This window comes from Panthera leo, chromosome B3 (assembly GCF_018350215.1).
Source record: "Panthera leo isolate Ple1 chromosome B3, P.leo_Ple1_pat1.1, whole genome shotgun sequence".
NCBI lineage: Eukaryota > Metazoa > Chordata > Mammalia > Carnivora > Felidae > Panthera > Panthera leo.
In genome coordinates this window covers 51675666-51698481 of record NC_056684.1, presented here as the reverse complement: position 1 = coordinate 51698481, position 22816 = coordinate 51675666, and the positions used below count along the sequence as shown (strand labels likewise).

Genomic DNA, 22816 nt, shown 5'->3' with positions numbered 1-22816 from the left:
CTCTTTTTCTTTCATACCCTCACACAAGCAAGCCTTTATCCATTCTATCTTAAAAATATATCCAGAATCCATCCATCCACTCTTTCCATCTTCATTAATATACTCTTCAACTGGATTATTATTTCTTAATTGGATCAATATAAAAACCTCCTAACTAGTCTCTTGGATTCTACCCTTGTCCTACTACCAACTGTTTTTTTAATTTTTGCTTTTGTTTTCTAACTAGTTTTGATATGATTTCAAACTGGTTTTTTTTTTCCCCACTGATTTCAAACTCACAGAAAATTACAAAACTAGTAAAATGAACTCTCATATATGCTTTACTCAGATTCACCAATTGTTTAGGTTTTGCCTGTTTGCTTTATTAACCTCTCTATTTCTCTTATATTTTCTGAAATATTCAAGAGTAGGTTACAGACATGATGGCTCCTACATAATTTAAACTACTATATTTCTTAAGAACAGTGACATGCTTTTATACATCTATAGTAATCAAAATCAAGAAATGTAACAGTGACATAGTAATATTATTTATTTCACACATATCTATATTCCAATTTTATCAACCATCCAGCAATGTTCTCTACAGTTTACCTTACCTGTCCCATCATCACAGATTCAATTCAGAATATTCACTGCATTTAACTGCATGTATTGTTCATCACTTTTAATCTAAATGCTTCCTCAGCCTTTCCTGGACTTCTCTGACCTTCATAATTTTGAAGGGTATCTATAGTTATTTTGTACAATGCTCCTCATTTTTAGTTTTTCTGGTGTTTCTTCCTGATTAGATTTAGGATATGTATTTTTGGCAGCAATTTATGGTCAATTTTTATCATAGCTGCAAGATGAGGCCATTCCTCTGTTCAAAACCCGCACTCAGAGAAGTCAAATTTGCTATGACAGCCCACACCTCTTGGTAGAATTCTTGCAGTTGATGATCTCTCTGCTTGGAATATTCTTCCCCAGATATGTGAATGACTTGCTTTATCCTTTCCTTCATGTTATTTTTTTTTAAGTTTTATTTATTTGTTTTGAGAGAGACAGAGAACATGAATGGGGGAGGGGCAGAGAGAGAAGGCGAGAAAGAACCCAAGCAGGCTCCAGGCTCTGAGCTGTCAGCACAGAGCCCGACACAGGGCTCGAACTCACAAACCATGAGATCATGATCTGAGCCAAAATCAAGAGTCAGATGCTTAACCACCTGAGCCATCCAGGTGCCCCCTTTCTTTCATTTTATTACTCAAAAGACAGCTTAAGTTTTTATGGAGTTAGGTAAGTTGATATCAAAGTCTCTATGGAAAAACAAACACCTAAAGATAGCTAGGAAAATAATGAAAAAGACAAACTATGAGAGGGTTTAATGGTACCAAACATTAAAAAAAAATACTACAAAGCCACTATAATTAAAACAATGTGAGGGGAAAGTGGGTGATAGGCACTGAGGAGGGCACCTGTTGGGATGAGCACTGGGTGTTGTATGGAAACCAATCTGACAATAAATTTCATATTTTAAATAAATAAATAAATAAATAAATAAATAAATAAATAAATAACAGAGTGAGGGGGCGCCTGGGTGGCTCACTCAGTTAAAGTGTCATGATCTTGTGGTTCATGAGTTTGAGCTCCACTTCAGGGTCTCTGCTGTCAGCACAGAGCCTGCTTCACATCCTCTGTCTCTCTCTCTCTCTCTGCCCCTCCCCCATTTGCTCGCTTGCTCTCTCTCTCTCTCTCTGTATCGCTCTCTCAAAAATAAACATAAAAAAACAAAAAAACCAGTGTGGTACTGGGACATGAAGACATAAAGGGAGGTGAAAAGAACCGAGCCAAGATATTGAACCCAAAACATGAGAAAACCTAGGATATGACAAGTGACATCTGAAATAACTGGGGCAAAATAGGTTTCTTAATAAGTGCTGCTGGGGTAACTAGGTAAGCATTTGGAAAAAAGATAAATTTAGATCCCTATCTCGTATAATACAAAAGAATAAACTTCAATGGGATCAGGGACCTAAAAGTACATTATAAAACAATACAAAGAAGAAAACATGGATAAATTCCTCTTTTACCCTGGTATAGGAAAAGGCGTTGGGTGTGTTTTTTTTTTTAAGTTTATTTATTTATTTTGAGAGAGAGAGAGAGAGAGAGCAGAGAGAGGAGAGAGAATCCCAAGCAGGTTCCTCCATGTCAGCACAGAGCCTGATCAGGGCTCGAACCCATGAGCCATGAGATCATGACCTAAGCTGAAATCAAGAGTTAGACACTTAACTGATTGAGCCACCCAGGCACCCCTAGAGAAAGGTTTTTAATACTGACTCAAAATCTCTAGTAATAAAATAAAAGATTGATAACTTTGCATGGAAAAAAAAAAAGCACAAATAAAATCAAAAGAAAACTTATAAATGGAGGGGGGATATTTACAATATATACCACAAAGAGCTAATATCCCTAATGTATTTTTTAACTCTTAAAATTGAGGATCAAAAGACTAAACGCACAACCAAAAAACTGAAAAGACATAAATGGACAGTTCACTGCATAAACAAAGACACAAACACATTGATAAAATGGCTTTTAAACATACGAAAAGATGTTCAAATTCACTCATATTTAAAGAAATACAAATATAAACAACCTTGAGATATCATTGGATAGTGAAGAACTGCAAAGAAAAACTACATATTTTTTGTTGATGAGGCTACGGGGAAGCAGGCATTCTTGAACATTTTTGGCAGAAATAAAAACCCGTATAACCCTTATAGAGGGAATCTGGCAATACCTACTAAACTACATTTAAACCCACCTTTTGACCTAGCAATGCCACTTTTAGCAACCTACCTTAAGCTACATTTCCAAAAATACATAAATACATATGCACCAGGTTATTACAGCATTGTTTATAATTGCAAAATGTTGAAAACAATCTAAATGACCACATATGGGAAAGTGGTTGAATAAACTAATAAAGTGAGTAAGATAAAGAACTAACCTAAGTAACTTTGGAAATCAGTACTTTATATACCATAAGGCTAAAGACAAAATGAATTGGACACAAATATTGTACTTGAGTGGTAAATTTGCTTTTCACGGGGGTATGGGATAATATTTTTAGAACTACTTTACTACTTTATGAACATTCTAGGATTGAGCAAAGAAATATACATATATATATGTATATGTATGTGTGTGTGTGTGTGTGTGTGTGTGTGTGTGTGTGTGTATACACATACATACAGGATAAGGAGACCAGGTTTCTAAAGACCAAAGAAAGGAGATAAATGAAGGAAAAAGAGAAAGCAAAAATAAAAACTGTGGTGCTGAACTGGAATTGGATGTATCAATATGAACTCAAGTTTTTTTAATATATATACAGATAGACATAATAATATATACAGACATGTATCGGTGTGTGTGTGTGTGTGTGTGTGTGTGTGTGTGTGTAAAAATGTGTAACTTTTATATTTAGAGAAAGGCAAATTAATACAACACTGGGATACCATTTATCACCTGTCATTGTGGCAAAATTTTAAAAGTATGACAACACATTCTGTTGGTAAGGCTATGGGAAAACCTTTATTTCCTAGCTCTGTGAACTGGGCTTAAAGATGATGCCCCAATAGTAATGAGCATTCCTAGCAGAAAGATCTTTGTTTCTAAGTACCATTCCTCCAAAAAAGAAACCAGGGCTCCCTGAAGAAATTAAATAGCTGATTCTAGGGTTGGGGTAAGGAAATCAGAAAATGAGCCACATGTTGCTAAAATGTAAGAAAATGATCAAAACATAATAAAGGACTGTTGAAAGTACACTTGAAAAGAGCTCCAAGGTTTCAACAAAGTAAATCTGATAGAGTTTGAACAAAATCTGATAGAGTTTGAACAAAATAAATAGTGATAGTAATGAATAATCCATAGACTAAAATAAATATCCATGAGCCCATACTGATAGAAATAAAAAATAAATACTAAATAAATGGGGGGAAAGTAACAGCTCTTCCTTACAGCAGAAAATAGCAAATGACCACTTGATCAACACCACAGTAAAAATTGTTGCAGTCAAGAATCATCAATGGATATTAAAATTAGTAAGTGAAAGTATGATGAAAAACAGGATATTTACATGGTCTCAAAGTATTTTCCCATAACACACTTATTAATTTCAAAGTTTAAAACAGTAAGTAAAATAGAGAAATCTGGTAGATACTGCCTTAACTAAGTGATCAATGTTAGTATCCCCAGGAATCAGTATCTTATATCTCCTCTATATGATGAAGGGCACATCACTTCTGTGATATGACTGTCCAAAATGTGTGGCTAGCCTCAATTACTCGATCAGGAAAAAAACTCAAACTTTCAGGAGGGTAAGAATTTTTGGAGTCTATTTTGCCTAATTTTTCTACTGCTGTGTCCTCAGAGCCTACAAGATAGTTGGCCAGTATGTATTCTTCAAAAGTGTCAAAATCATGAAAGAAAAGAGGATTAATGGATGGTTCTAGATTGGAGGAACCTAAGGAGAAACACAAGGTACTATGTATGATTCTAGATTGAATCCTAGACCAGAAAAAGGGCATTGGAGGGGAAATGATAAACAGTGAACAAGGTTTTTAGATTACTTAACAGTATTATACAATGTGCATTTCCTGGTTTCAGTTATTTACAATGGTTACATAACATGTTAACATGGGAGGAAATGTGAGGGTAAGGAAATCAGTACCTCTGTGTACTATTTTTCCAACCTCTTTGTAAGTTTAAGGTTTTTTTAAGTTTGCGAAAAAACAGAGAGGGCAGCTTTACAATGAGGCTTTCCCTGAAATTACTACATATGCCCTCTTGCCTACCTGGCATTCCTTACTTACTTTCCTAACTTTATTTTCCAGGATAGCACTTATTAATATGTGAAAAACTGTGTATCTTCTGCCTCACTTCATGAGGGTAAAAACTTTTGTCTATTTTGTCTCATTTGTTTGCTGTTGTGTCCCCTATGCCCAGGACAGTGTCTGGATGGTGTTCAGTACAGGTCTACTGAACAAGTGTCTATAACTTCCCTGAAGATATAAGGGGCCTCTAAGAGTACTGGAAATGTGAAACTCCAGGATTCACATCTGGTAAACATGGCACCTCATCACTTGGTAAGAAAAAAAATGCGATCCTGCAATATGTATCTCCAACTATATGCCTAAGAGACGTGGTCTATTTAGCTGCTGTAGCACATTTTCTGTGTACAGACTTATAAATATATTTATAAATGGTGAACATAATATCATAACTGAAGCGTATTTTAAAACTGCCTAAAAAACAAAACTAAGCAAAAGGAAAAGAAACCAGCAAACCTATAGTAAAGAAATCACATTGACTGAGTCATGGGGGAATCATGAGGGAAGAAATGTTAGGAAACCAAAGTAAATCTAGGGTTGAAAAGCCAGAAATATTCATACAAATCTAACACTATTTTTGAATTTCCTGTGACAAAGATGCGGAGAACCAGACTTTCATATCAGTATTTTTCAGATTAGTATTTTCAAAGAAGTCATATAATTCTCTATGAGCAGCATAACATTTTTCAGAGATAATTTTTAGGGCCTAGCACTCCATGCAATTCCCTCTCTCCCTGATAGTTCTCTGGCTGTACTTGTGCCGTGCTCACTTGTATTGCAATGCTCCAGGATTATACACATCGAATATTGGTGGGTTTTTCTAATTTTAGGGGGAAATTATGCTGATAGACGGAATTGAAAAGCCTCAAAAAGTAACATTTCTTACATTTTTGATACTAGTTCCTATTTTATAACAGAATCTGGTATAACACACCATGTTATATAGTACAAAACTATATTTAGTCATTTTGTATTTAATATGATAATACTTCACAGTGTTAGACTAATGGAATTTGAAAGCTAGTCTTCCTAGTTATGTGGCCTTAGGAAAGTTAAGTAACTTCTTATTGCTTATATTTTCTCATTTGTAAAATGAAGATTAATAATAATACTAACTTCAGAAGGTTGCTGTGAGGATAAAACTACTTAAAAAATTGAAGGCAATTAAACAGTATGTTGCAAAGACAGAGTACCTAATAGCTATTATTAGAAATAATAATAATTTGTTAATAAAAGGGCATAATGACTTCTATGGACTCTGTCAATGAAATAATTCTAAAATTCTGTCACATGCTAGTCCAATTATGTACAAACACTCTCCCCGTTTGGAAAGGAGAAAATAAAACCTCTGCAATATTAGTTTTTTCTCCACTTCATAAATTGCTTGAGGATATATGCTGGTTCTTACCTGAAGATGGGAGATATGAATTGAATATATACTCTTCTATACCTCCATAGTTTTGTATTACATCACATTATTAAGAGTCTAATCTAGTCCTGAAAGTAGCTTTTTCCTCTGGTTTTCTACTGTCATAGTGTTAGGGTTCCATGATTAACATCAAAGACATTTTACTGATGCTGTTCAGGATCACCGGACACTAGAACATAATACTAACGTTAAATTCAGTTTCCTTGAGATTTAATTCTCTAAGATACAGACAGATTTCTTCTTGTCCTTTGCCCTTTTATTTTTTTTTTTTTTTAATGTTTATTTATTTTTGAGACAGAGAGAGACAGAGCATGAACAGGGGAGGGTCAGAGAGAGAGGGAGACACAGAATCTGAAACAGGCTCCGGGCTCCGAGCTGTCAGCACAGAGCCCGATGCGGGGCTCGAACCCACGGACCGCGAGATCATGACCTGGGCTGAAGTCGGACGCTCAACCGACTGAGCCACCCAGGCGCCCCAGCCTTTTAATTTCTGTTCTGCCACTCATTAGCTGAATGATAGTGAACCCATCACTTATTACCACCAACTCTTGATCCGCTCTTCTGTAAATATAGTATCTGTCTTTGCACATAGTCACAGGATCATGAAGAAATTCCAAAGGCAGTTTTTTTTAAGTTTATTTATTTATTTTGAGAGAGAGAGAAAGAGAGAGCACATGCACAGGAACAGGGGAAGGGCAGAGAGAGAGAGAGGGAGAGAAAGAATCCCAAACAGACTCTGCACTATCAGTGTGGAGCCTGATGCAGGGCTCGAATTCACAAACCATGAGAACATGACCTGAGTCAAAATCAAGACTTGGACCCTTCACCGACTGAGCCACCCAGGCACTCCCCAAAGTCAGTTTTTAAAAATTGGATGTTCTTTTATAAATAAGAAGTTATTTTAATAATAATGCAGGCCATCTGAAATAGTCAAGTCTGTTTATTTAATAATAATTTACCAGTTGCTCTTAACTGTGTTTTAAAATATCTGTGACTCAGCAAAGAAGAAATTATCACATCTAGTAAGAGTCATGAAAAAATAAATAGAGCTCCCACCAACCTGGCCATTTGCTTGTAAGCTTCTTCGGCTACTGCAAAGATATGTGGATCCATATCACCCATATTCTGACCACTATATGCATTAATAATATCTTCTCCATAAATAGGCAGCTGTTCATAAGGATTTATAGCTACGAGGACTATACCTAGGGGAGGGGTAAAAAAAGCAAAAGAAGAAGTCAGTGATACACTAATAGACATATCAAACTTGGTAAAGCGAGAATCACAGTTAACATAAATTTCAACTTGAGTTAATCTTGAACTAACAAATTGTTAAAGATCAAAATATATCACAGCCTTTGCCTCTGAACACAATATACCCAGACTTAACTAAAACACCATTTAAAAACTGGCCTAGGGGCGCCTGGGTGGCTCAGTCGGTTGGGCATCTGACTTCGGCTCAGGTCATGATCTCGTGGTCCATGAGTTCGAGCCCCGCGTCAGGCTCTGTGCTGACAGCTCGGAGCCTGGAGCCTCCTTCCGATTCTTTGTCTCCCTCTCTCTGGCCCTCCCCGATTCATGCTTTGTCTCACTCTCTCTCTCAGAAATAAATAAACATTTTTAAAAAATAAATAAATAAATAAATAAATAAAAACTGGCCTAGGTTATTAAAGATAAAAACCATGGCAATGTTAAAAGAAACTTAAATATTTTCATAGTATTTAAATTGAAAATTACACTTTTAGAAATTTATCCAAATGAAATAACCAGAGATTTAAGCAAAGAGGTTTTTTTTTCATAAAGATGTTTATCATATTATTCACAGTAGTGAAAAGCAGAAACAAACTACATAATAAAGGAAGAGTAGCTAAATATTTTCTTACACCCCTATAACAGACATGGTAGACATTTGTGCTACCACTACAAATCATGTTTATAAAGAATATTAAAAGTAATAGGAAAACATGACACAAAACTATCAACAGACTAATTCTAATTTCATATCTATTTATACTTTCTCACATATACACACATATAGGATATGTAAACGTAATACTGTTTTTTTTCAGTAGTGAATTACATGTATATATTTTTCGTTTTTAAACACCTTTTTTTATGTTTCCTTAAATTTTATAGTAAGTATATTTTAAATTAATGAAGCCCTTCATTCTACAAATATTTATTCAGTTCCAAGTATGTCTCAAGTCTTTCCTGAGTGCTAGGTTTATAACAGTAAACAAAAAAAGACAAATCTTTACCCTCACAGACCTTATATTCTAGTAGGAAACTCAAACAATTAACAAGTTAAGAAAAAATAAATATCACAGGTTAGATAGTAAAAAGGAAAAAAGAGAAAAATTAAACAGAGAAAGAACACGGAAACTTAGAAGGGGAAAAGGGTTTATGATTTAGATAAGGTGGGCTGCGAAGGCTTTATTGAGAAGGTAACATATATGCAAGAAAAAGGTAAACGGAGAAATGAAAATTGACAATCAGAAATAGTTAATAGAGAAGAAAAAGAGTTAGCATCAAGGATACAAGAGGTATAAATTCCTTTAAGAAGAAAAGATAGTTGTCCCTGTCCAAAGCAGGAGAGTAAGGAAGAAATGATAGGTGCTGAGTTGGTTACACCAAGCAAATAGACTTAAAAGAAAATGAATGAAATCCCAGCCCGGAGGCTGGGGGAGAATAATTAGTGAAAGAAAGATAAGAAGTCAGTAGAGAAAAGAGCCAGGGACGAGGGAGAAAATAAAAGTTAAGAAAAAAATAGAGACACAAAAGAAGGAAAGGGGGGAAGAACCCAAATGTACATGTGCTTAGTTTCCAAGAGAAAGAAAAAGACTACTGAGCTGGGTCACTGGCAGCTAACAATGCAGCGAGCATGGACCCAGACAAACACATCAAGCAAGAATAGTTACTATGAGTTGTCAGTCCTGCACTGAGAATAAGAGAACACTAAACTTGAACTTGCTCCAGAGATAAGTCTGGACATCTACTCTTCATATAGCAGTTCTTGTAAGAGATGAAAATAACTAGCAAACTGTCACTGAATTTGGCAAATAATTTCTTTGGAAGGAAGAAAATCTGGAAGATGGGCCTAGCCCAGCTCAGGGCTTTTTGTTTGCTTGTTTGTTTTGTTTGTTTTGAGCAAAATTATGTAATTTACAAAAGAGCTTATTCAGCACAAAATGCAATGAGCTAATGAACACTGGTAAATCTTTTTTGATAACTCAAGTGATCCTCTCTCTAGGAGGAAATCCAACGACAGCCTTCTTTCCCCATGCACAATATTTCCATGGTACGTCCATTAGAGGGAAGAGTTCATGGTCCACTCAGACAGCAAGGCACACTTACCACAATATGTATAGATAAGTTTGGAGTCAATAAAGCGGACTCTGAGATTGTGGAGCACAGCAGGCTCATGAAGATAGCTGAGGGCTGTGAGGTCATTTTCACCCACAAGTATGTCAGGGTTTCTTAAGTGAGGCAGTTCCTTAGTCTTTGGATCTAGACGATATTCCAAATCCTGAAAATGCATAAGGTACAGCATCTGGATAAATCATGGCAATAAAAGTGAAACAAGTCCATGCATTTTGCTTATTTCCTATTCCTCATTTGCTTCCCAACTATTAAATGCATTCTTTTGCTGGCACATTTCCCAAAGCCACAGAAAATGGTGGAAATGAAGAATCTTCTTTTTCACTAGATGTATTAACTTGTATTAATAATTTTTGCTAATATAGTTTGAGAAGCCTAGACGTTTTTTTACCCGTTATGGAACCAGAAGTCTTTAATCTTTAAATAACCTTTCTTTTTCTCTCTTTCTCTTCACCTGTGATAAGTGAATAGACAATAAAGAGTGGTCAAGAGCTTATCTTTAGAGTTAGATCAACCCAGGTTCAAATCCTGAAACTGGTACTTACTTCTTTTGTGGCCTTGGGTATGTTATTTAATCTTAATCCTTCATTGTAGAAAGGGCATAAGAGAAATAGCTCACAGGGGTGTGATAAAAATTAAATGAGGCAATGCATGGCATGTTGTAAATACCTGGGAACCCCTGAACCCTGAGAGGTCCAAGAATCTCCTGAAATTAACTGTAACTGTGCATATGTGCATATGTGTAAATATACATACATATGTGTATTGCTTTTGGAATTACAGTTCATAGTTTTCATTTGATTTTTAATGAGGTGATTGGCTCCAAAAGTTCAGAAGAACTACTCACTTTAAAGCCAAGGAAAATATGGCTTTATGACAAAGCCAAGCATAGAAATTATCACTCAACTATGTATTAAGGGCAAATAACATATGACAAATAAAAAAGGAAAAAAAATGTAATTTAATTATAGAGAAGGACTAGCTGGTTTTGTAAAAAGCCACTTTTCTTAACATTGCAGAGATATAGAGGTCAAATATTCAAAACAGGTTGGAATGAATCATGCTAAATGGAAAGGAATTTATAATCTGCTCCTCAATCTCTCCCTGCCTGTTTATTAGGATATAATGTCCTTCCCCAAACTGAACGGTCCTTGCACTGGTCTCTGCAATACACAAAAGCCACTCTGGCTATGTAATCTCAGGCAAAACTACTTAATATCTCTGAGCCATGGCTTCCCTTATTTGCAAAATAGTTATAATACTACCTGCCAACATACAGGGTTGTTGTGAGAATTAACATAAGAAAATATATCTCACAGTGCCTAATATTGTGCCTAACACAGAGCAGTTGAATAAATTATTTTCTTAATTTGACATTCAAGGTCCTCCTAATCGGGCCTAATTCTTCCCTGCCTTTTTCCCAACTAACGTTGCCTCTATTTTGCTCTCCTGAAATTCATCCTCTGTGCTTCCACCAATGAGTCCTTTCTAAAACACAAATCAGACATCCTTCCTCTGTTTAAAAATACTACAATCGGGGCGCCTGGGTGGCTCAGTCGGTTAAGCGTCCGACTTCGGCTCAGGTCACGATCTCGCGGTCCGTGAGTTCGAGCCCCGCGTCAGGCTCTGGGCTGACAGCTCAGAGCCTGGAGCCTGCTTCGGATTCTGTGTCTCCCTCTCGTTCTGACCCTCCCCCATTCATGCTCTGTCTCTCTCTGTCTCAAAAATAAAATAAAAAAACATTAAAAAAAAATTAAAAAAAAAAAAATACTACAATCATTCCACATCACATATCTCTTGAAGTCCAAGAGTTTTAACATGATCACCAGGCCCTCTGTGATCTGGTTCCCACCCCCCCACCCCCATTCTCTTGCCAGTTCTGTACTCTTACTTCACATTCTAACAACATGGAACTTATGTACCTCCCCAAATGCACATTACTGTGCATGCTTTCCTGCCTTTGCACATGCTTTTCTGGATCCCTTAATTGCACTTCTGCTGGTCTACTCATTCTTCAGACAACGCCTCTCTGAACCCTGACCTTCACCAGCCGGTCTGATCACTCCCTACTCTGTTCTACTTTTGTTCCTTATTTTCATTATATCACATGCCATACTATTCATAAATATATCTATTTCTCTTACCTGACATTGATGTCAGAGAGTACCTTTTGCCAACATGATACCTAGCAGATACTTTAATATGCAAGCCCGGAACTTGAATACAAACCTAAATGTCTGCTCCAGGCAACTTGCTATATTCACTATCTCCAAAAAACATTCCAATCCTTATAAGGTCTATCCCCTTCTCCTTGTAAGTCCACATTCTATCCACCTTTTAAGATCCAGTCAAAATCATTCTTCTTCCTTGAAGCCTTCCCTGACAAAGCAGCCTGTAATGAAATTTTCCTCTTTAAGATCCTAAAGTCATTACTGTCTTTCTTTACAACATAGCAGAGTGGCTGTGAGCACAAATCATGAAGACAAATTTTCTGGCTTAAAATCCCAGCTTCATTCCTTAATAGCCATATAATCTTGAGCACCTCTCTGAGTACTGGTTTCTTCATCCATAAAGTATAATAACAACCGCCCCACTTCATAGGATCGTTGTGAGGATTATATGAGTTAGAGCAAATAAAGCACTTACAACTATGTGTGACAGATAGTAAGTGCTCAGTACAGCTAACTGTTGGGATAGTAATACTCATGTGGTACTACCTCATCATAATCTTTTGACATCTTTGGTATTGTGGTGTTGAACTACTCTTTAGATCCTACATTTTACGTAACTTTTCATGTATTTGTATCCAGTTTCCTTGGCTAGACTATACGTTGTTTAAAGAAAATTAATGTCATAAAGGTTTTTAAGAAAAAAGTGGGACATGCCTTGTCAAATGCAGTGGAGAAATTAAAAAGGTACAACTGGGGCATGTGGGTGGCTCAGTCGGTTAAGCACTGGACTCTTGGTTTTGGCTCCAGTCGTGATTTCATGATTCTTGAGTTCAAGCCCCATATGGGCTTCACACTGGTAGTGCAAGAGCCTCCTTGGGATTCTCTCTCTGCCCCTCCCCCCACTCATGCTCACACACACCCTTTCTTTCAAATAAACTTAAAAAAATAATTAAAAAATAAAAAATAAATAAAAAGGTGCAACTCAGATGAGTCTACCCATGCAGTGAATGCAGACAGGAAAGCATAGAGATACAATTGGTTTTAAGTTTTTTTGGTTGCTGGTGAACAGCTTTGTACATAATAGCTTCTCAATAAATATTTTTCAAATGATTAGGTGCAACAAATATCAAATATCAGACTGGCTCCTTAAGCAATGTTTTCTTAGTTACTATGAAATAACTGATGCTAGCCTAAACAAAATAAACGGGCATATCTTTGGGAGGATTAGACGTGAATTTAAACCTAATCATAATAAATTTATAGACCAAATAACAGATTTTTACAGTTCTGCCATTTTGACTAACCAATTGTGATAGAAAATTGAGTTTGCTATTTTGCTTTTTTCTTCAATTTAATAAGTAAAAAATATTAGATTAATTCAAAATTTAACTTCCATCTGAAGTCAGGTATGTCACAGCAAACTCCCACTTTTGAATTCCCTTCACTTTATGCCAATGACAACAGATAAAAGCAAAATTCTTACCTTTCCTTCTTCAAGGTGAAGCAGGAGGACTTTATCTCCTGGTTTATAATCTTTCAGCAGCTCTGCTGACTTCCAAACTTCCTCAGGATCAGGTATCCAAACTCTAGCAAACTAGAAGGCAAGAAAAAAAAATTAAACTAGCAAAAAAAGTATTTTAGCCCCATTTTAGTACCATCCTGCCCACATTATATAAAAGGTATGCCTATATTGTGTCAATAATTTCACAATACATCTAAGTCAATTCACTATGTTGTACACCTTAAACTAATATAGTGTGTATGTAATTATATCAGTAAAATTGGAGGAAAAAGTATGCTCTGAATAAAGAGCTACAATTAAAGTTTGAACTCTCTTTACATAGGAAATGCTACCTGAAAATAAAATTTTAGGTAAAAATGTACATATAAATCCATTTTCCCATTGAATGTGGACTTTTAAAAATCCCAGAACATGACTATGAAGCTCTGGTATGGTGGCTCTGCCAGTGGATTTACAATTTGAATTTTTGATTACGGTTTTCATCCTGTGTTCTGCAAAGACTTGGTGACTTCTCAAGTATTCCTCAGGGGCCAGTAAGGTGTGGCAAAGAGGAGAGTAAGCTTGTGGCCTGGAGTCACAGCTGTTTTATAGACTGGGCATCTAGAATTTTCTTGGAAGAAAGTTCTGTTGCTAATCTAAAAAAAAAAATAAGAAAGCGTTGTCATCTAGTATTTTGCCTTTATTATTTTATAAAGATGAGTGAAATGGTAGATTTGGCTAGCAATAAGTTTGGCTCTCATAGCCTCAATAGCATGAAAAAGGTATGGTAATCAATCATCAGGGGTTCCTGGAGCAGCAAATCTTTAGCCTCCACTAGTTACTCTCTGGACTTAAGCCTATTTTGGACGTGCGATCCATTTTGAAGAAAAAGAAAAAAAAATATTAAAATGAATGAATCCTCCAGACACCACACTGAAGAAATGTTTTATGACCGCTTGGATTCCTCAGGGAGGAATCTTCCTTAAAAACATTATGTACATTAAACATTGATGGACATTTTCAGGAATATATCACATATAAAAAATACCACCACCAACAGCCTTTCTTTATTTTCTTCAGAGTTCCAAAACTACCTGAACTTACTTATTGTTATATTATTGTTTACTTATTTATTATTTCTCCTTCATTAGAACATAAGCTCTATGTCTGCCTTGTTCAACACTATAACCACTGCCTGTGTATATAGCTGGGTTCATAGCTGGGTACATAGTATTTAATGAGAGAATCTCAGAATAAAGGGCATCTTCTTAAAGTGAATAAAAGCAGTATGGTAAAAAACTTACCCATTGCTTTACTTTTTTCTTATTATCACAGACTCATGCAAACTTTTTGTCTGAACAGTTTGCAAAGGAAAGAGTACTGAACTAGGTTATGAGTTCTAATCCCAGGACTACCATACTGGCATCTTAGCCTTTATTTCAGGCATTTGTAAAATGGGGATGACAGCAGTACTCATTTAGATCATCTCAAGGGCTTTCATACATAGAAACCTTGTGAAAAGCATAAGCCAATATATAAGTACAGGTTGAGATTGTTACCAAGTGTGTATTCTATAAGAAATGACTGTTAATGTTCTATGTCAAATATGTTACTGAAAGTTGTTTTATGGCTTTCTTCCCAGTTATACAGTCCATAAACTGAGTAACAGCTGTCCAATTTACTAAAATTTTACTCATTCAATAAACACTTCTGTGTACCAACTACTCCGACTCTGAAACTCACTTTAGAAAGCCAGTATTTCTATAACTTTCTCTGGAGGGATTTACTGGTTCCAGAAAAGATATGCCATATAGGAGATTCAGAGTCATGAAATGACGTACTATCCTGACTAATGAAAGCAGAAAAAAGCAAAATGGGTCCAAGTGAGTTTGCAGAAGTTTGACCAACCTGCTCCAAACATGAGATTTTCAACTAAATCTAGAAAGAAGCACCTTCCTATTATTTGTCAATAGCAAGTTCCAGCTCAGATTTCCGCAAGTGTTTTGGAAACACTGGGTGCATGCTTTGCCAAAGGCTAGATTTCCAAGAGCTAGGTGTTAACAACACTTGCAGATAGGTGAGGGAGGCTAAGGCCCTTACACTCACCAAAGGTGAGATATTTAAATAACAAACAACACCATGATAACCAAATTCCCCATTATCCTATCTCTATCTCTTGGTAAAGTAACCAAGGAGAAATAGGTCAGAACTCAGTCTGTTATTACCATTGTCTTCTTATGGTTCTTTTCAGTCTTAACCGAGGAGATTGGTGACTCTGCAAAAACAACTATACCAGAACTGGGTCAGTCTGGGAGGTATATATATACCTTAGCTGCTGAAACCGAGGGAAATTCCAACCTGACAATGCCCCTTCCTATTGCCTGTGTCACCTCCAACCCTATTTTCTATTTTGGCCTTAGGCCCCCAAGGAGAGTACACAGAGCAACCCTCAGAAACGGGACGAAACTTGTCCAGCCACATCCAGTGGGAAGACTGCAGGAAAACTGCAGTGGGAGATAAGGCCCCGAAGCCATACGAGAAACCTGGAAGTGAAACACAGCAAAAGCCGGGCAGGAATCACATATAGGGGTGGACACACATACCTAGTAAGTCTGCTCAGGATTTCTTGGTGAAACAGAGGCAGTTAGCAAAAGATAACCCTAGCCAAAGTGAATCAGACTGGACACAGCTCCCAGCAAGACAAGGGAGTGTCCAATGTCATGCAACTCTGCTCTGTCATAATTAGCTAGTAGAGGGTGAAGCTTTCCTGCCATGCTCCTCATTACCTTTTCCTACTCATGCTTTTCTAATTTTATCCCTCATTATCTTGTGAGTCCCTCAAAAATCTCACTTATGATACTTCAGACCTTATCTTAGTTATTTACGGATCTATCTACCTCCCACACCATACCATATACTCCTTAAAGCCATCCTGGAATCCTCTCTAATTTTGGCCAAGTTGCTGGCTAATGTTTGGTAAGCACCACATTTATGCTGGTTTTATTTAAGGCAGAGGTAGGACAAGATAAGGAAAAGAGATGGGAGAACTGGGATGAGAGGTGGCAAAGGCAAACTTCACAGGCATACCTCGGGATTTTTCCTGAAGCCACTAAGCACAGTTGAGATGGGTAGGAGTCAGAGACTAAGAGAAGAGAGATCCGTGAATTAGTAAGCAAAGGAAACACTGCTGTAGGAACAGGTAGGAGAAGGGAAAGCAAGGATTTAGGATCTGAGGTACTATGACTAAAGCCAAAAAACCCCCCAAAAAACAAAAAAAACCCACTGTAGGACAGGAAGAAAAGATAAAGAGGCTTAAAATAGATCATGTTAAAATGTAAACACACATCAAAGAAGATTAATGACAATCCAAAGGAACTCCTGATTAGAAAGGAGAGTAAGGACAAAATGGAGATGGGCTAAATTTTATGGTAACAGGCAAAATTTGAGTAAATAATGCTAGCACAGATTTAACTTGCATAATAGCTCACAAGGAAAATAAAAACCATCTGTCTTCTACAGTACAGTTTAATCAGGCCTGCCTGACAATGATGAGGTAATACTGACAGAGACTAATGGAAGAACACTGGAAAGATGGGTTCCGGGGACATGCTTGCACTGGTACTCGCCAGAGCGGGGCACAAACAGTGCTGGCTCAGCCTAGCATAGCCCTCCTACCTTCTCGGAGATCACACCCATCCATGCACACGTAAAGAGGCACCAGTCATCTTTCTTTTTTTTTCGTATCCTCCCACAATGACAACACTCAAGAGGTTCTTGAATAATGCAGATGACTCAGGGGAAATTTTGCTAACTTGCACTCTGTCAGTCAAGGAACTCCGAGGTGTGGGCACCGAGAGCAGTTTTTCTGATGCCTCAGACACTTTGGGAACAAGACCGAAAGCACTAACCAAGTAAAGGACCAGTCCCCGAATCCCCCAAAATCTGACCCATGTGATTCTCTCTCCTCCCCACACACATTATTCATTTTTCATACAGCACATTTACACAACTTTCCTAGCTCCCCTATTAAATCATATGCAGCTTGGCAACATAGAGCAACCTCTAGAACACAGTCCCTCCCCTTTTTCAGCCAGCATGCTCCTATTTATCATTCATATCTGTGGTAAAGTACCACCACCTCAAAGAAAGCTTTCCTCGTCATTTGGTGGCATTCTATTCTCACTGTCCCCATTACCTCACACCATACTCCACTAGAATTCTTATCCTAAATAAATGATAACTTTGTATGCCTAATCTCCCTTCAGTAAGTGTGAGCTCCTTCAGGGTAAGAGTGTCTCTCATTCATCTTTGTCTCTTCAGCACTTAACACAGGGCCTGCCTATAATAATTTCTGAATGACCCTTTGTTATGTGAATGTTCTTGCCTTCAGTCATTATACTCTAAAAGGGCAGACTAAAAGAAGTATTGGCAAAAGGCTCTCAGAATCTTCTAGAAGGGTCTATAATTTCCAGAAATAGAGAAAGATGCAAGCAACATTAGATAGGTGAGTTACGTAGGAAATCATGGCATTATAAGAAGGAAGAAGAACCAGACATGTAGGGAGATTAGTAATAAAAGATTCTTTCCTTCCCCACTCCCCAAAAACCCATGTCTCTATCCCTTCATAATTCATATGTTTAAAGTGGAAGCTACTACTCACTTCTAGAACAGACAGCCCCACTCCCAACCCGACCACAAATTCCTCACTCCCTGCTTAGAAGAGCAGGGTAAGGGGTCACACTAAAATGAGAGGAAAGAGAAGATGGGCTGGGGTGAACACACGGTACACGGTGGATAGGGTTGGAAGTTAAGAGTGGCAATGTTCTGTGCTCCTACTGCAGCTCTAGAATAATGCTGCTGATGAGAGAAAAGACAAACATCAAGTCCACTTTGTGGAACTTGACGAAGACTGTGAGGAATGACAGCTAACATTTATTGAGCATTTTCTCTATGTCAGTAAAGGCCTAGATATTTTACATATATAATTTCATCCAATCATCACCATAACCCCATTATTAACCCATTTTAATAGATATTGAGGCTCAGACCTGAAAAGTGGTAGAGTCTTTTTCTATTCTAAAAGCAAATATTCTTTCCACTTTACCAGGCTTCTCCCTTGTTCAAACAGCACATCTTTTAAAGAAGAAACCCACTCCCCCAATCCAAAATTGTTCCTCTTGGTATCATAACTGAAACAGTTATTAAACTGGTCCATGTCATCAGGTGAGACTTAAGAATGTTTCTTAAGATTCTTAACATCCAAGACCTAAGATAATGTGTCAAATCCACAGTAATCAGCCTGGCATCCATTCTGCAGTATTCCAATTGGCTCTGACAGGAGAATGAGGCTCTGCCAAAAATGAGTTGAGGAAATAATAGCAAAAAATCATCTGATGATGAGAAAGACTAAAACTTTTAACAAATGAATGATTCCAGCTTAACTTACTTCCATAAATGAACAAAATGATAGAGTTAAGATTTTTAATTTTTTTCCAACTCTTGATGTCACCACGCGTGTACTGTGAAGTGTGCATGACTTAAAAGTAAATTGAATTTGTCAGTTTCCAGCAGGCATTGAAATGATTTTAAACTCATGAAGAAAACAACTCTTCAAATTAATGGATATGTTTTGTTACCAACAAGAAGCAAAAGTTAAATAATCTTATTTCTCTAGAAATTTACATGAGATGGCACAGCTTTGGAATGAATATTTTTAGACACTGCAGTTCTTTAACATTTCTGTAAAGATTATTTTTGGAACTAGATCTCACTTTACAAGCACAGTCTTCATATGCACATCAAGAAAAATCACTATTTCTATCCACAATTAGCTAGTGGTATTTGAGGATAAATTACAAAATTTTAAATAAGAAAAACAAAGTTAAAACAATCACCAACAAAGAAAAGAATCATACTGATCATCTTCATTAGAAGAACTTTCATTAGGATGAAGAAAACACCTAACTTTCCTGTCTTTTACTTAATTCTTGCAATATTCTTTATAATTGTTATTAATAAAGAGGTTCCTCAATCAACAGCCTGAGCAAAGTTAAACCACTGGCCTGAAAGTCACTCAGCTAATAAATGACAGCGACAGGATTCAAACCCAGAGTGAACTCGAACTTCAAGATGTTTAGAATGTATAAGGAAGAATACAACCAACATAATTCAAATAAACCACTTTCTCCTGATTGTTACCAAAGTTGCCCAATTAAGCAAAACTCACACCTTCCTACTATTTTCAACACTTGCTCCCAATGTGGAGAACAGTATAAAAAGGGTCATATTAAATATCTACAGGCCTGTGTGTATAGATAGATGTCTTCCTCCCCCACAGAATATCTATCATTCTGATAAATGATCTGGTGCTGAAAGAAGTCATGGGTAATTTTTAGATCTCAAATAAAATGTCTCAACATGGTAAGTTTTAAAAGAACTGGACAACATATACGTTACATGAGACAACACAGGTAAGCAGGCACCAGTAAGTAGTTCCATCCCATTTATAACAGGTGGCTACCTGTGCTTTGCTCCCAGCTTTAGGGACAGACACTTCTGGCTACAATCACGGTCTGGTGCTAACAACACATTACAGGTCTTTCATGATCTGGCCTCTGCAAAAAGGCAGAACTTTAATAATACAACAACCCAACAAACCCAACTCAGTTTAAGTGTTATGACCTCCAGGAAGCCTTCCTTGACCAGCACATTGAGGCAGGGCTCATGCTTGGACTGTCTATAATATCTGGTTTCTATCTCTATCTATGCACTTGCCACATTCTATTTTTTTTTTTTTCACATGCCCACCTCTTTAACTCTTTAACTAGATTGTGACCTCCTTGAGGACAAGATCTATGACTTATCCACTGGCATCATCTCCATACCTGGCCCAGTGCTTAGCAGATAAATGCTCAAGAGATGTCTGTTGAGCGAATAATAAATAAATAGACAAGTCTTTAGGAGCCACAGAGCTTTCACAGATTTGAAATGTGAAGGAATGTTACGCAGTGAGCCAGTCAAGGCAGAAGTCATAGAAGAGATTTGAAAATAATTTAATTAGAGGTGCGTGGGTGGCTCAGTTGGTGAAGAGTCTGACTTCGGCTCAGGTCATGATCTCACGTTTCGTGAGTTCAAGCCCCGCGTCGGGCTCTGTGCTGACAGGGTGGAGCCTGGAGCCCGCTTTGTTCGGTGTCTCCTTCCCTTTGTGCCCCTCCCCCACTCATGCTTGTCTCTCTGTCTCTCTCGAAAATGAATATACATTAAAATAATAACAATAATAACCATGAGTGTAATAATACAAGCATGAGTGGAAAAAAATAACCCAGTCATCCACACTTAAAAATACAAGCTGGCTTGCCCAAATGAAAGAGCATTTCTTAATAGGAGCTTACTTTAAAAATGAAGAATAGAACATGAATAAACATGAAGAGCATTTAGGGCAGTAAAACGTATTCACATTTCTCTTATCTGCTACCTATTACTCTGCCTGTAGCTTGAGTAGACTTTTTCGATCAACAAAATCCCCATAAAAACTGCTTAAAAGAAACCTACATGGGAATGCAAGCTGGTGCAGCCACTTTGGAAAACAGTATGGAGGTTCCTCAAAAAACTAAAAATAGAACTACCCTATGACCCAGCAATTGCACTACTAGGTATTTATCAAAGGGACACAGGTGTGCTGTTTCAAAGGGACACATGCACCCCAATGTTTATAGCAACACTATCAACAACAGCCAAAGTATGGAAAGAGCCCAAATGCCCATCGATCGATGGATGAATGAATAAAGAGGATGTGGCATATATATACAATGGAGTATTACTTGGCAATCAAAAAGAATGAAATCTTGCCATTTGCAACTACGTGGATGGAACTGGAGGGTGTTATGCTAAATTAGTCAGGGAAAGACAAAAATCATATGACTTCACTCATATGAGGGCTTTAAGAGACAAAACAGATGAACATAAGGGAAGGGAAACAAAAATAATATAAAAACAGGGAGGGGGACAAAACAGAAGAGACTCATAAATATGGAGAACAAACTGAGGGTTACTGGAAGGGTTGTGGGAGGAGGCGTGGGCTAAATGGGTAAGGGGCACTAAGGAATGTACTCCTGAAATCATTGTTGCACCATATGCTAATTTGGATGCAATTATTTTTTAAAAATTATAAAATTTTAAAAAATTATAAAAGAAAAAAGAGAACTGCAGAAGTGACTGGATCCAAGGAGCTGCTGGCCATGTTTGCACTGCCAGCATGGTGAGACTATTACTAGCAAAACAAGAAGCAGAAATCATTAGATAATGAGATTATAAAATACTGACTCAATAATTCCCAAACTTCTAGAGAGACCAAGAGACACTCTTTTGCCTCTACTGTGACAGCCCTACGCTGCAAAATGATATTACTGAATTGATAAAGAAGTTATCAATTTGATAATTGACTGGTTGTGGGTTCTCAATAGGACTGAGAGGAACTGACAGGACAAAGGGGATGATAGAAAAATCAAAAATTGGTACTTGATTTTAGGTGTAAATCTCTTTATAGGTCATGAAATAAAGGACATGTGTTTTTGAGCAAAAGTTACTCCAACTGTGTATCTTGAGAGAATATTGTGAAAGACAAATGCAGCACAAGCAAGCCAAGGTTCTGAAAGAACTTGTGGTGGCGCCTGAGTGGCTCAGTTAGTTGGTTGAGAGTCCAACTTCAGCTCAGGTCATGCTCTCATGGCTCATGAGTTAGAGCCCTGCATTGGGCTCTGTGCTGACAGCTCAGAGCCTGGAGCCTGCTTCAGATTCTGTGTCTCCCTCTCATTCTGCCCCTCCCCTGCTCATGCTCTGTCTCTCTCTCTCTCTCCAAAGTAAATAAACACTAAAATTTTTTTTTTTTACATGGAAGAACTTGTGCCTCAAACTTTTCCTCAAAGGTTAAGCTGGTGTCCTAGCACTGACTTGACCACACCCTTCTAGAAGATCAAAATGAATCTCCCTAGAAATAAGAATTTCATTTGGTCTGTGATGACTGAGGAAGTACATTATTTCCTTGTACCCCTCTACAACCATTGCTTCTCACTTAAAAAAAAAAAAAATCCATGAGTTTTTTTTTCTTAATACAGAAAAAAACTAAAAATTTTAAATATTGCCAAATTATCACACACCTAAAACTGATTTCATTTTTTATTATTGTATAATAATAAATAATAAATTTCTCCTAATTTTTACCTAATCTTCTTAGATATTTACACTTCTGTTACAGAAAATTTCGCTGGTATTTTAGTATTCTTCATACAAAAGAGGTTCTGTTTTGCTAACTCACTGACCTTCATAAAAGCTACCCTAAATTTACTTTATTTTCAGTCTGTATCTGGGATAATCAGCTTCTTCTATTTACTACCCAGTGTGTAAAAAGTACTTCCCTTTATTTGGCCTATAACTACTTCTTTGAGCTTCAAAAGATGCCTCTGAGTTC

General features: G+C 37.1%; 1 protein-coding gene across 7 annotated transcripts in view; it reads right to left on the bottom strand.

Moving 5' to 3' along the window:
• MYO5A (myosin VA) overlaps window positions 1–22816 on the bottom strand; it is a 198693-nt gene that overhangs the window by 123807 nt on the left and 52070 nt on the right. For 6 of the 7 annotated variants that reach the window (XM_042941987.1, XM_042941991.1, XM_042941992.1 and 3 more), the window contains exons 2-4: window positions 13333–13443; window positions 9655–9826; window positions 7361–7505 (exon numbers count right to left, since the gene is read on the bottom strand). In XM_042941987.1, coding sequence (XP_042797921.1) covers window positions 7361–7505; window positions 9655–9826; window positions 13333–13443 — 428 coding nt within the window. Of the gene's footprint in view, window positions 1–7360; window positions 7506–9654; window positions 9827–13332; window positions 13444–13845; window positions 16574–22816 lie in introns of those variants that run through there. The other variant, XM_042941990.1, reaches the window with a different exon arrangement.